General features: G+C 40.9%; 1 protein-coding gene across 6 annotated transcripts in view; it reads right to left on the bottom strand.

Moving 5' to 3' along the window:
* Ago3 (argonaute RISC catalytic component 3) overlaps positions 1–13,226 on the bottom strand; it is an 84,790-nt gene that overhangs the window by 21,826 nt on the left and 49,738 nt on the right. For all 6 annotated transcript variants that reach the window (XR_005504456.2, XM_039110019.2, XM_008764024.4 and 3 more), the window contains 7 exons: positions 12,656–12,743; positions 12,394–12,541; positions 11,077–11,196; positions 9,757–9,879; positions 8,942–9,075; positions 7,069–7,253; positions 1,034–1,193 (listed from right to left, as the gene is read on the bottom strand). Coding sequence is in view for 5 of the 6 variants with exons in the window: in XM_039110019.2 (XP_038965947.1) it covers positions 1,034–1,193; positions 7,069–7,253; positions 8,942–9,075; positions 9,757–9,879; positions 11,077–11,196; positions 12,394–12,541; positions 12,656–12,743 (958 nt within the window). In the remaining variant the exon portion in view is untranslated. The remainder of the gene's footprint in view (positions 1–1,033; positions 1,194–7,068; positions 7,254–8,941; positions 9,076–9,756; positions 9,880–11,076; positions 11,197–12,393; positions 12,542–12,655; positions 12,744–13,226) is intronic.

Genomic DNA, 13,226 nt, shown 5'->3' on the forward strand with positions numbered 1-13,226 from the left:
GCAAGCCTTCAACTTTTAGTTTTAGCCTATTTTACACTTTCAGGCAGGGATTATAGAAGTCCACTGACCCACAGAATAAAATTTGAATATATATTTAATAATTATGAAGTCCTAGAATTTTTTTAAAGATTTATTTATTATAAATAAATAAATATATAAGTACACTGTAGCTGTCTTCAGACACATCAGAAGAGGGCATCAGATCTCATTACAGATGGTTGGGAGCCACCATGTGGTTGCTGGGAATTGAACTCAGGACCTCTGGAAGAGCAGTCAGTGCTCTTTTTTTTTTTTTTTTTTTGGAGCAGGGGACTGAACCCAGGGTCTTGCGCTTTCTAGGCAAGCGCTCTACCACTGAGCTAAATCCCCAACCCCCCCCTTGTCAGTGCTCTTAACCTTTGAGCCATCTCTCCAGCCCAAGTCCTAGGATTTTTAAAATTTTATTTTAAAACTTCATCCTTTAGAATTGAAAGGGCTAGGGTGGGAGATGTGTCAGCAGTTGTTTGCCCAGAGGACTCCACACACATGGTAGCTCGCAGCTCTCTCTAACACCAGTCCTGAGGATCCAAAATCTTCTAGCCCCTATAGGCACTGCACGCATATGTGCACAGAGATACATATAAAATGAAGGTTAAAGGTATTTTAAAAAAAATATTAGCTGTTTCTTAGTTCTTGAATGTATTGGTTAAATTCTCTGCCTCGTTTATAAATTTCATCTCCTGCTCATACAGGGTCTCACTGTATAGTCCTGGCTGGCTTGTAACTCAGTGTGTAGACCAGGCTGTCCTGAAACTCTCTGTAGACCAGGCTAGTCTCAAACTCACGGAGATCTACCCTGCCTCTGCCTCCCCAGTGCTGGGATTAAAGGCACATTTAACTATTGTGTCTCCAGCCCCAGCAGTTTCTTAATCGTGTTAAGATTAGTTCACAGGCAAGAATCATTAAGGTTGCCTCTTAGTCTCTTTTAGTAGTTACTATAGGGGGAAAGTAGTTACCTATGGGGAAAAACAAAGGATGAAAGAGAAAAGCTTACCTTTGATGAGGTACAAGAATATTATTGATTCCTCCAAGTTTAACATTGATCTTTAGGCACAAGTTTGAAAGAGTTTGAGGAGATGTTTTTATTACATTCTTGACTTGCACACACTGTGTGGCCATACCCAAAAGTGTGTCTCCTACACGCTTCACCTCCGCTATGGAACAGACGGAAACGATTCAGTCAGAAAAGAAGACACGTGAAAATGAGTCCCCTCCCTGACAGTAAAGCTATGAAGGATGCCTCGAAACGTATCACCATTTCAAGGTAGAGCACCTGAAATTATACCAATATTAAAACAACAATAAATCAATTAAAACACTTTTCATTAAAAAGATAAATCATTAAAAATGCGTGGAAATTTTAGGCACCAGTTTAGAATTTATCTATTGGTTTGTTTTGTACATGAAACGTATATTTAAAAAAAATCTAAGCTTTTAGCCAGGCATTGTGGCACATGCCTTTAATCTCCGCACTCAGAGGAAGGTTCCAGGGATCAAACTCAGGCTGTCAGGTTTGCATGGCAAATTTACATGCTGAGCTACCCTGACAAGCTCCCCCAAAATATTTTTAAAACTAAAGGAAAAAAAAGGGCCTCTATCAATTTTAAAGGATTTTAAGTTAAAGACAATTAAGATGCAGAAGAAGGGGTGGATGCAGGAGGAGCAGAAATTCATTGCATACATGTATTAAATTATGAACAAGTAAATCAAAATATTAAAAAAGATGCAGAGAGAAACTATGTTATTAAAAATTAGTACTGTGCAGCCAGGTGTGGGGGTCCACACCTTTAATTCCAGCACTTGGAAGGCAGAGGCAGGAAGTTCTCTGTGTGTTTGAGGTTAGCCTGGTCCTCAGAGTGAGTCCAGGACGCCAGGGCTGTTACACAGAGAAACCTGTCTTGAAAAACCAAAACCAACAAATAACCAACCAACCAAAACAGAACTAGTACTATTCTTGCAGAGGATCCAAGACTGGGACCTACCATTCACCTCAAGTGGTTCCATGTTCCTACTTGCATGGCCTATGTTTTAGGGTTTCACTGCTGTGAAGAGACACCATCACCAAGGCAACTCTTATAAAGCTAAACAATTAATTGGGGCTAGCTTACAGTTTCAGAGGTTTAGTCCATAATCGTCATGGCAGGAAGCATGGCAGCATGTGGCGGACACGGTGCTGGAGGAGCCAAGAGTCCTACTTTTGATCCACAGGCAGCAGACGGAGACTGTGTGCCAGCCACACTGGGCATATCTTAAGCATAGGAGATCTCAAAGCCCACTCCTACGGTGGCACACGTCCTCTAATAATTCTACACCTACTCCAACAAGGCCACACCCCCTAATATCGCCATTCCCTAGGGCTCAAGCATTCAAATATATGAGGCTATGGAGGCCATACCTATTCAAACCACCACAGCTTATTAAGTTCCACTTAAACATTTAAAGCTTTGCTAATCCAAAACCCCAAAGTCCACATTCCATCAACAAGCGGCACTGTCAGGACTGTCACAGCGATACTCTGCTCCCTGGTACCAACTTCTGTCTTAGCGTTCTATTGCTGTGAAAAGACACCATGACCACAGCATCTCTTATAAACGAAAACATTTAACTGGGGCTTGCTTACAGTTTCAGAGGTTTAGTCCATTGTTCTGGTAAGGAACAAGCAGGCATGTAACTGAGTTTCATGTCCAGATCCACAGGCAGCAGGAAGAATAAAGACGCTGGGCCTATCCTGAGCTTTTAAAAACTTACAGCGCACGTTCAGTGACACACTTCCTCCAACAAGACACACTATTGCAGTAAGGCCACATTTCTAATCCTTCTCAAGTAGTGCCATGCCTTCTTGATTAAAGATTCAAGTACATGAGTGCATGGGAACCATTCTTACTCAAATGACCACAGGTGGCTTCAGGTTTCTGTTATTGATTGGTTGAGACAAGATTTCTCTAGGTAGTTCTGGCTGTCCTGGAACTCACTTTGTAGACCAGGCTGGCCTCAAATTCAGAGGTCCGTCTGGCTCCGCCTCTTGAGTGCTGGTATTACAGCTACGCACCACCATGCCTGATGCAGGTCTTTGTTATTTCAAACAATGCTATGAATTAACCTTTATTGTTTTATTTCATTTTATCTTCAGGGTTCATTTCTATAAGTGAAATCCAGGATTCAGAGGGAGGCTGTGGGATATGTATGTGTGTGTGTGTACATATAAAATCTTTACAGATAGTGACAAACAAGAAATTCAAAAAGCACTGAATTTATTAATTTGGCATATGTGTGTGTATGTACGTGTGTGTGTGTGTGTGTGTGTGTGTGTGTGTGTGTGTTTGTGTGTGTGTGTCTGTGTGCGCGCGCTCGCACTCGCGCGCGCGTGTGTTTAGGAGCCACCAAATGACTACATAAGATAGTAAGAAAAAATTTGATTTTGTCAGGGAGGTCAGATAAAGCTTTTGCTAAAATTTAAGTGAATAGTTTGCATTTCTTCTTGGTGAAGCATGGATTGTGGAGCATGGAAAGCAACACAGGTAGAAGTAAGAAAGTGAATGGTGTCCCTGTGGGGATCTGAAAATAAAGGGAGATCACAATGAAAGCCAACACTGGCAGAGCTTCTCAGACTGGGGCAGGGAGGTCATTGTTGAGGCAGAACCTAGGATTTCTGCTGACTTCTGACATCTGAATTACTTAAACAATCTGCTCAGAGGCTCTAGAGGCATATGATGAAGTCATCACACTTGCACTAGAGACATTTCCATTCTTGTTTTTACACTCTTTACCATTGATCTAGAAACAAGCAGGACATCTTTCAGTTTTCAAATAAACAGAAGTATGGTCATATCAGAAATATTAATTCAAGAAATAAGTGACCCATCATTTCTCAGAGAAAAAGTGGAGGAACCTTGAATGCACATTGCTAAGTGAAAGAAGCCTATTAGAAAGACTACGTAGCAGGGCAGCCAGTGGTGGTCTGCACCTTTAATCCCAGCACTCGGGAAACAGAGACAAGTGGATCTCTGAGTTTGAGGCCAGCCTGGTCGATAGAGCAACTTCCAGGACAGCCAGGGTTGCAAAGAGGAAACCTTGTCTTGAAAAAACTAAACAAACAAACAAACAAAAAAAAAAAGAGAAAAGAAGAAAGAAAGAAGGAAGGAAAGAAAGAAAGAAAGGCAGGCTACATATAAAATGATTCCACTTTGTGACAATCTAGAAAAAGCAAAGCTCTATCAATAGTAAAGAAATCAGTGACTTCAAGGATTGAGGGAGGGAGGAGGAGGATGAAGAGAGGAATTTAAGAACAGTGAAGCTATTCTGTATGGTTCTGTAATGATGGGTTCATATTTGCCAGACCTACACTGTTCAACATGAACAGTGAACTTTAATCTGTGGGCAATGCACTAATAATTAATAATGTTAACAACATGAATGCTTTTGGTTCAGTAAATGGAACACATTATGGAGAAAAGTTAGTCTGTGCAAAGGGCAGATGACAAGATGATATAGGGGAACTCCCTAGAGTATCTCAATTTTTCTGTAAATCTAAAGCTATTCTAAGAAAGTATATTTACTCATTGAATTTATGCATGTGCATGTGTTTACATGTTCATGTGTGTGTAGATGTGTGTGCACATGTGTCAGCCTTCAGTGTCACTCCTCAGAAGCTGTCTCTACCTTGTTTCTATTGAGAGCAAAGAGTATAAAGGAGGCAAACAAATTTTGTTTCCCACCAACAGTATGTAAGAGCCCATACTTATTTAAATTTTTGTCAAAAATAGGTATTATTGTTAGTGAAAACTAACTTACTTAAGTTAGATTTTCTTTAATGATTAGCAATACTGCATAGCTTCTTTTCCCCAGTGCTAGGGACTGAACCCAGGGTCATACAGATGCTAGGTAAGTGCTTCATCACTGAGCTAGATCCAGAAGATAAATTACGTTCTTTGAATAGGTAGTTTGAATTTGAAATACTGACCTGCAGACTAAGAATACATGTTTAGGGGTTGGTGATATAGCTGTTAGTAAACTGCTTGCCAAACATGCACGAAGGCCTGGCTTTGGTCCCCAGCATCACACAAACCCAGGAGCACAACAGCGTGCTCCTTCTCTAATTCCAGGACAAAGGATGAAAAAGCAGTATGATCAGAAACTCCAGGTCACCTCCAGCAACTGGGAGTTTAAAGCCAGCCTGAGCTAGAAACTCTGTCTTTAAAAAAAAAAAAGCTCATATGTCCATTAATTAGAACAAAATAAAAAACTAGAAAATGTTTCCTTTGTTGACTAATACGTTCATTTTTTTTCTAATGATATGCTAGTGTTTACAGTTTCTGTTTGCTGTGTTCTGTTGATTTTAAATGTACTATATTTACTATATTAGTGACACACAGATTTGTGTGTAGTCAACTGTAATAATTTTTCTTTGTTATTTCTTTTTTTCTGTTTTGTTTTTGTGATGGTGGGAACCAACTCATAACCAAGCATTTGCCTATTGAGCTTCAGACCCTTCTTTCATTTTTCTTTTTTAAAAAAATATTTTTATTTTATATTGGTGAGTTACTTTAGTGGCATGGATGTGTTTGCACCACATCATGCCTGATGCTCATGAAGACTGGAAGAGGGCATCAGATCCCCTGGAACTGGAGATACAGAGAATTGTTAGCTGACATGTGGGTTCTGGGAATTGAAAATGGGTCCTCTGGAAGTGCTCCTAACCACCGAGTCACTGTTTGGCAACCCTCCTCCCCGCCCCGTCCGTCCGTCCGTCCGTCCGTCTGTCTCTTGGGATGTATGTAGAGGTGTTGTTGTTCATGTGTATGTGCATGTGTGTATACACATGTGTGTGCATATGTGCATTTGAGTTGAGGGCTCAGAGTGGATGTGAGGTGTCTTCTCCAACCATTCTCCACTTTGTTTTATGAGGTAGAGTCTTTTGTTAGGTAGAGGTCACCACTGGATGGCTGGTCAGCAAGTCCAGAACTGCTTCTTTGTCTCTCCTGAGCAGGGACTATCTCTTGGTGCATGCTGCAGAGCCTGACTTGTTCTATGGGTTCCTGGGGATCAAAGCAGGCCCTGATACTTGTGCAGTGAGCACTTTACACTGACTGAGCCATCTCCCTACCCTCATGTCTGTCATTTCTTTTTTCTTTTTTTCTTTTTTTCGGAGCTGGGGACCGAACCCAGGGCCTTGCGCTTGCTAGGCAAGCGCTCTACCACTGAGCTAAATCCCCAACTCCCACGTCTGTCATTTCTAATATGAAATTATTTTACTACATTCAATGGTTTGTAAGTTATTATTTTCCTATTTTTTTTCGTTTTTCGGCATCCGATTTCTTTTACTACAATAATATGTGGTCAGGTATTTAAGTATCCCAGCTCCACAGGTGAGGAACGTAAGGCATCACACAGTTACGTCACTGAGTCATATCACACAGTAGTACAGCCTGCGGTGTCTGAACACTGACAGTCCACCTCCACGATCTGTGCTGTAACCCGCCACCTCATCCTGTACGCAAGTTATTCTGATGCCATCTCACTGCATGATTCTTCTCTTTAGCACTGCTTCTGATGTCTCTTTATGGCACTAAAAGTCATTTCCCAGAGTCTCCTTTTTACTATTTAGCTTACAGACTTTGTCTTAAGGGAATAATGTGTGGGGTTTTTGCTGTTGTTTTCTTTTTCTTTTCTTTTCTTTTTTCCCGAGATGGTTTCTTTGTGTAGCCCTGGTTGTTCTGGAACTCATTCTGTAGACCTGGAACTCGAGATCCTCTTGCCTCCACCTCCCAAGTGCTAGGATTAAAGGCATGCACCATCACTACCCAGCTAATATGTGATTTTAAATACTATGGTACAAATATATTTTAGTATTTGGAAATTTTAGGTCATCTAATTCTAAAAACAATGTTAAGCAGAAGAAAAGAAATGCAGTATTTCTGTTGGTGCGGTGCTGGAGACCAAATCCAGGTCCGTTGTTAACAGCTTCGGTCTGTGCTCTAAGCAATGAGCTAAATTCTCACTCCTGAAAGATGCATTTTAAAATATCCTTACCATATACCGGCGTCTTCCCAGGCAGGATGACGATAATGAGCTGCAGTCCTGAGTAGGTATTCTTGAGATGCCGGAACATGGGCTCCACGCTGTCTGCCCCCTGTGCGTATTTGCAGAAACATGGCTGACCCTGGATGGGCATCCCTGCATCCTTGGAGATCTTCCGAAGCTGGTCTGTGAATCCTCTGAAGGTGAAGAGAAGAGCTTTGTCTAGACGTCAAAATGTACCAAACATTTGATCTCGTGGGGGTGTGTGTATGTGTATGTGTGTGTGTGTGTGTGAGAGTGTGTGTATGTGAGTGTGTGTGTGTGAACTCACGGTCTGTGTGTGTTCGGCAAGTACTCTACACTGAGCTGTAGCCCCAGCTCCAAGCCTGCCACACAGCGGTGAAAAGTTTACGAAAGAGATGGAAGCTAGGTGGTGATGGAGCCCGCCTTTAATCCCAGCACTCAGGAGACAGAGGCAGGTGGTTCTCTGAGTTTAAGGACAACCTGGTTTACAGACTGAGTTCCATGATAGCCAGGGCTACAGAGAAACCCTATCTCAAACACAAAAGTCATTAAGAAAAAAATCATTAAGGAAAAAGTAGGAAGAGGAGAGAGAAGATGAAGAATAGGAAGAAGAGAAGAAGAAAGAAATAGCAGATGAAGCAAAGATCTGCGTGTTTGCTCAATATAGAAAAGGTCACGGGGGCGGGGGAAGAAAAGGTCACCAGATTACTAAATTTAAAGGCAACAGAGGGTACCGTAACCTACAGCAGCCTTCCTTCGTCCTTTGCAGACATGTTCAAAGATCCCCAAATGGGGCTGGGAGATGGCATAGTTGGTAAAAGATTTGCTATGCACATCTATACTGTCAGCACTGAGGAGGTGGAGACTGGAGGATCCCTGGGATTGGCTGGTCAGTCCATCTAACCGAATTAATGAATTCCAGATTCAGTAAGATACTCTGTCTCAAAAACCAAGGTGGAAGGTGACTGAGAAATATTCCTAAAATCAACTTCTGGCGTCAGTCTATTTGTACACTAACACACACACACACACACACACACACACACACACACACACACACACACACACACTTCACGACTCAAAATTGGATGTTTAAAGGTATAGATTACTAGACCCTATAATTTAATGCCTTTTGATCTTAACCAATGGCTATAATTTTTTTTTCTTTTTCTTTTTTTCGGAGCTGGGAACCGAACCCAGGGCCCTGCACTTGCTAGGCAAGCACTCTACCACTGAGCTAAATCCCCAACCCCTATGGCTATAATATTTGAAGTCCCAGGTATAACAAGTAAATTTATACAAATACAAATACCTTTATAATATAGAATACTCATTTTTAATGTACATCTTTGAAACTTCAGCATGCAATTTTTTCTTTCCTTACTAAACTGACCACCTTTGTCTTTTCACTTAATAATTCAGTGAGTTCTAGGCCAATAAGAGACCATGGTGGATAGTTCCGGATAACTGACATCTTTGGCTGACTTCTGGCCTGTACATGCAGAAACATGCACATTCACACACACCTGCAAATGTGTGCGCACATATGGACACACACACATTATGGCTGAGACTGGGCCTCATTAATTTATGGTTCTCCTGCCTCAGCCTCCTACATAACTGGAATGATAGGTGATCCCAGCTGGACAGAGGAAATAGTTTTAAAGGTTTACTGGTTAAACATATTTCATACAGAGAGGCATCATTTGTTAGCACACAGGATGAACCATTACAGACTGAAACACAGGGCTGGGGTGTGGCTCAGGAATGCAACCCATTGGATGTACAAGGTCCTGGGTTCACCCCAGCCACAAAATCCAAACACTAAAGGTCCCCAGACTAAATCAACGAAACATCTTACTTCAGTATTTCTTCTCTGCACTGCCTCTGTGTGGCAAAGCAAGCGATAGCCCACATTTTGATTTCAACTCCTGTGTGGAACTGTTTTCCTCTCATGTCCCATACTCCGTGGCTTGGTGTTGCTACTGTCCGGTTCTGTAAGAGAGATGACAAAGACTTCCCCAAATAATGCATTTCAGGTGAGCTCAAGTAAGCACTTCAGGTTTCTGAATTGATAAATCCTTAGTACTCTATGTGGAGTGGACTGTTCTAAAGCAATATTATTTACACTGTTAAAACCAGAGTCCAGTAAGAGGCCAGCAAGATGGTTTGGCAGATCTTTACAAGCAGTTCTTGTCCCCTTGCATGCTGACCTAAGTTTGACCTCACCACACTCAAGAACTCATACAGTAAAAGGAGAGAACCCAACTCCCTCACGTTACCCTTGACTTCTCCCTTGACTTCCCCATGTGCACCAAGACAATAAATAAATAAATGTAAAAAAAGTTATGCTAAACTAAATTCACCTTAAAACAAACAAAACACCTGATGTATTGTTGGAATGATAAAATAGAAAGTTCAAAACCTAGAGTACCATTCTCTCCACAATTAGCAAATTATTTATTTTATGTATGAGTTCTCTGCTGTATGTTTATCTGCAGGCCAGAAGAGGGCATCAGATCCCATTATAGACAGTTGTGAGCCTCCATGTAGTTGCTGGGAATTGAACTCAGGACCTCTGGAAGACCAGCCAATGCTCTTAACCATGGAGCCATCTCTCCAGCTCTTACTCAGCAAGTGATGTGTGTATGAGGAGAACATTACTGACAGCCTTACCCGTCCTCCATACTGGAGCATAGGTGCTGGCAGTACTCGACCGGTCACATGGGCCATCTCATCCCGCACTTTAAACTGAAACTCCTGAACAAATGGATCTGTTTCATAATTTGCACTTCTTACCTAACAACAGAAAAGAATTGTCATTATTTTCAGACTTCCCTCAACCTCTTACTACAGTTGCCAGGACCTCCGCTTTTCTTCCTCTTCGCCAACTATATGTTTTATAGTAAGTATAATCAACGGTGCCCTGGCTATAAAGCAGAGAATATTATCCTGCACACTGTGTCAGGGGCTGAAGGAAGTCTATGAACACCTTCATAAGTGACTCAAAACTAAATGTAGATATTAGGTTGAATAATACACTTTAACTAGTTGTGACCCATGAAAATGATGATTTTAAACAATTAGGCAATTTCAGGAGAGAGAAATACCTATTTAAAATGGGATAAGAAGCTCCAATTGAGCCAGAGTGGTGGGGCACACCACCTTAATCCCAGAATTTGAGAGGTAGAGGCAGGTGGCTCTTTGAATTCGAGGACAGCATGGTCTACAGACTGGGTTCCAGGATAGCTAGAGCTGTTATACAGAGAAACCCTGTCTTGAAAAATGAAAAAAAAAAAAAAAAAAAAAAAGAAACAAAACAAAAATCCAACTAAACACAAAAGAATCTCTGATTGGACAGTCAGTCATAGCTTTGTTTGTCAAAACAAAAACAAAAACAAAACAAAACAAGAACCTAGAAACATAATACCAAAATTTGTTTCATGTAAAGTTTGACAGTAAATATTAAAAGCAACTTTCTACTATCTGCTTTATAACAATTTTATTTCAATACTTTCAGGTATATGACATCGTAAATGTTTACTTAGAGAGAAACAGTAAGAACAGATAAAAAGCCAGTATCAGTTACAGATTATAAGTTTTATATGACAAATCCATGCATAGAGTCAAAGAAATAATACATGTTTTCTCAGTGCTGGGTCTTACCCTAAGGTACCCTACTAGCTATTTTTCTTTCTTTTATCTTTTTTCTTTATTCTTTTTTTTTTTCAAGACAGGGTTTCTCTGTGTAGGCCAGGCTGGCCTTAAGAGATAACCTTCCCTCTGCCTCCCGAGTGCTGGGATTAAAGGTGTGAGCCACTGTACTTGGCTCCACAACCTCTTTTAATTCTGCCAGTTTATAACTGGTAATAGAGCATCGCTGGTAAGGACATCTTTTGTTTACCTTACTCGCCTTGATCATTGCCCCCATCCCCTGCTCCCTTGATTGGCTCATCCTAATGCGCTTTAAATCCCATTTTAGAATTTTGTACTAACCAATCTGCTAATTTCCTCTTGTCTATCTGGTGCAGATCTTGCTGTTGCCTTAATCATAGTAGAAGTCTGATTGTCTGTTAGTTTCTTGATACACCTCTGTCCAGCCACAATATTACAGACCTAGAAATAGGATAATTTATACAATGTATATATATTTTTTAGAACTCACTTGCTTAATGCCAATCACATGTTAAATATAATTTTAAGGTCTACTTTAGTAAATTACTTTTTACTTATGTTAAAGTAAAAACAGAGAACAAATTACACATGATTACATAATTATAGATGGGTAAAAGGTACACAGGATAAAGACTGAAAGAAACATAGCAAAAAAATGCTAACCAATGGTAGAATTATGGGTGAACTTTTTTCCTACCATGTTGGCTAGTTTGATGTCAGGTTAACACAAGCTATTGTCATCTCAGGTGGGGGAACCAATAACGAAAATACCTCCATACGATCCTGCTGTAGGGCATTTCTTAATGAGTGATTGATAGGGATGGCACATTACAGTGGGCTGCGTCCTTCTTCATGCTGGAAGTCCTGGCTTCTATAGGAGAGCAGGCTGAGCAAGTCATGAAGAGTAAGCCAGTGAGCAGCACTCCTCCATGGCCTCTGCATCAGCTCCTGCCTCCAGGTTCCTGGCCTGCCTGAGCTCCTGTCCTGACTTCCTTTGATAAGGAACAGTGAGATGGATGGAAGTGTAAGCAGAATAAACCCTTTCCTCCAAGTTGCTCTACGGTCATGGTATTTTATCACAGAAATGGGCACTCTGACTAAGACATATACTATTCTAATCAAAGAAATTGTAGAAAAAAAGAATTTAAAAATTGTTCAAATTCCAAAATACATGTGAAACTCAGTAAATCATAGGCCATAAATGCCCCTAAAAGAATAATAAATAAGGCCAGGGAGATGGCTCTGCAGGCAAAGAGCTTGCTGCATAAGGACCTGAGTTAAGACCCCTAGCACTAATGTACAAAACTAGGCATGGTGGGATATGCCTGTAACCCCAGTGCTGGAGAAGAGGGAGGGGAAAGGAAGGTGAGAAACTGGCCCAGCTGAAGTTCAGGTTCAGTGAGAGACTTTGTCTCAAAAAACAGATGGATAGCAACATTGAAAGACTCTTGATGTCTGTCATTCTTGGCCTACACACACGACACACACGCACGCACACACACACACACGCACGCACACACACAGACACACACACACACATACACACACACACACACACACACACACACACACACACACACACACACACACACACAGAAGAGAAACAGAAGCTAATCATAAGCAGCATAAAGGCATTACTTCTAGTGGCAGGTATGTATGCTTCTGCTCCTGCCCCACTTGCAGACAGGGAAGGTGTGGGTACTTCAGCTGAAGTGTGTACTTTTCTCGGAAATACTGAGCTACAGTTCTCTCCACAGTTTGGCCATTTTCTAGCTGTAAAGGAAATCTGGGAAAAGAAGAGTTGACATGAACAACCTTATCCATTATGGCTGGTCAACTTCCCAACCCTTAGAGTATGCTGCCTCATATTACTGCCGTGGTGAACTGCAGCTTTTCTTACGTTTGGTGGCTGGCAGGCCTTCTTGTTACATTACAGACACGGTATTTCCGTCTCATTGTTCCACAATGAGTCACTTCAACCTTCAGACCTGTTCCCAACAAGAAAAATGAAGGTTACAGAGATTCCATGAAAAATACTTACCCAGTCTCTTCACTACTATAAAACCTCTATTCTGAGCAGGCACAAGGTCTGTGACACAAGCAATGTGATATTAGGAACTTTTATGTGAAATTGTTAATAATCATAATAATGACAGACCTAATACCAAATATTTTTCTTATAAAAGAAGTTCTTATTAAGAAAGAAAATCCTATAGTTCACTAAGTCCAAAGATTAAGGGGCAAAGTTCTCCAGTAGGAAAAAAATGCATTTACAATAAACTCAGGAATCTGTAAACTCGGGAATGAGAGGATAAGTGTTTGAATAGCCCCTCATCACATGGTGACTGAAGATCAGAGTTACAGAAAGTCCTTCTAAGATTTATGAATCAGGCAGAAAAAAAAATCTGGTCCTCCTACTAGAACTAGAGTGACAATTTTATTAAGTATTTTTCTTTATTCATTTTTTCTCA

The sequence above is a fragment of the Rattus norvegicus genome, chromosome 5 (genome assembly GCF_036323735.1).
Source record: "Rattus norvegicus strain BN/NHsdMcwi chromosome 5, GRCr8, whole genome shotgun sequence".
In the NCBI taxonomy this organism is placed as follows: Eukaryota; Metazoa; Chordata; class Mammalia; order Rodentia; family Muridae; genus Rattus; species Rattus norvegicus.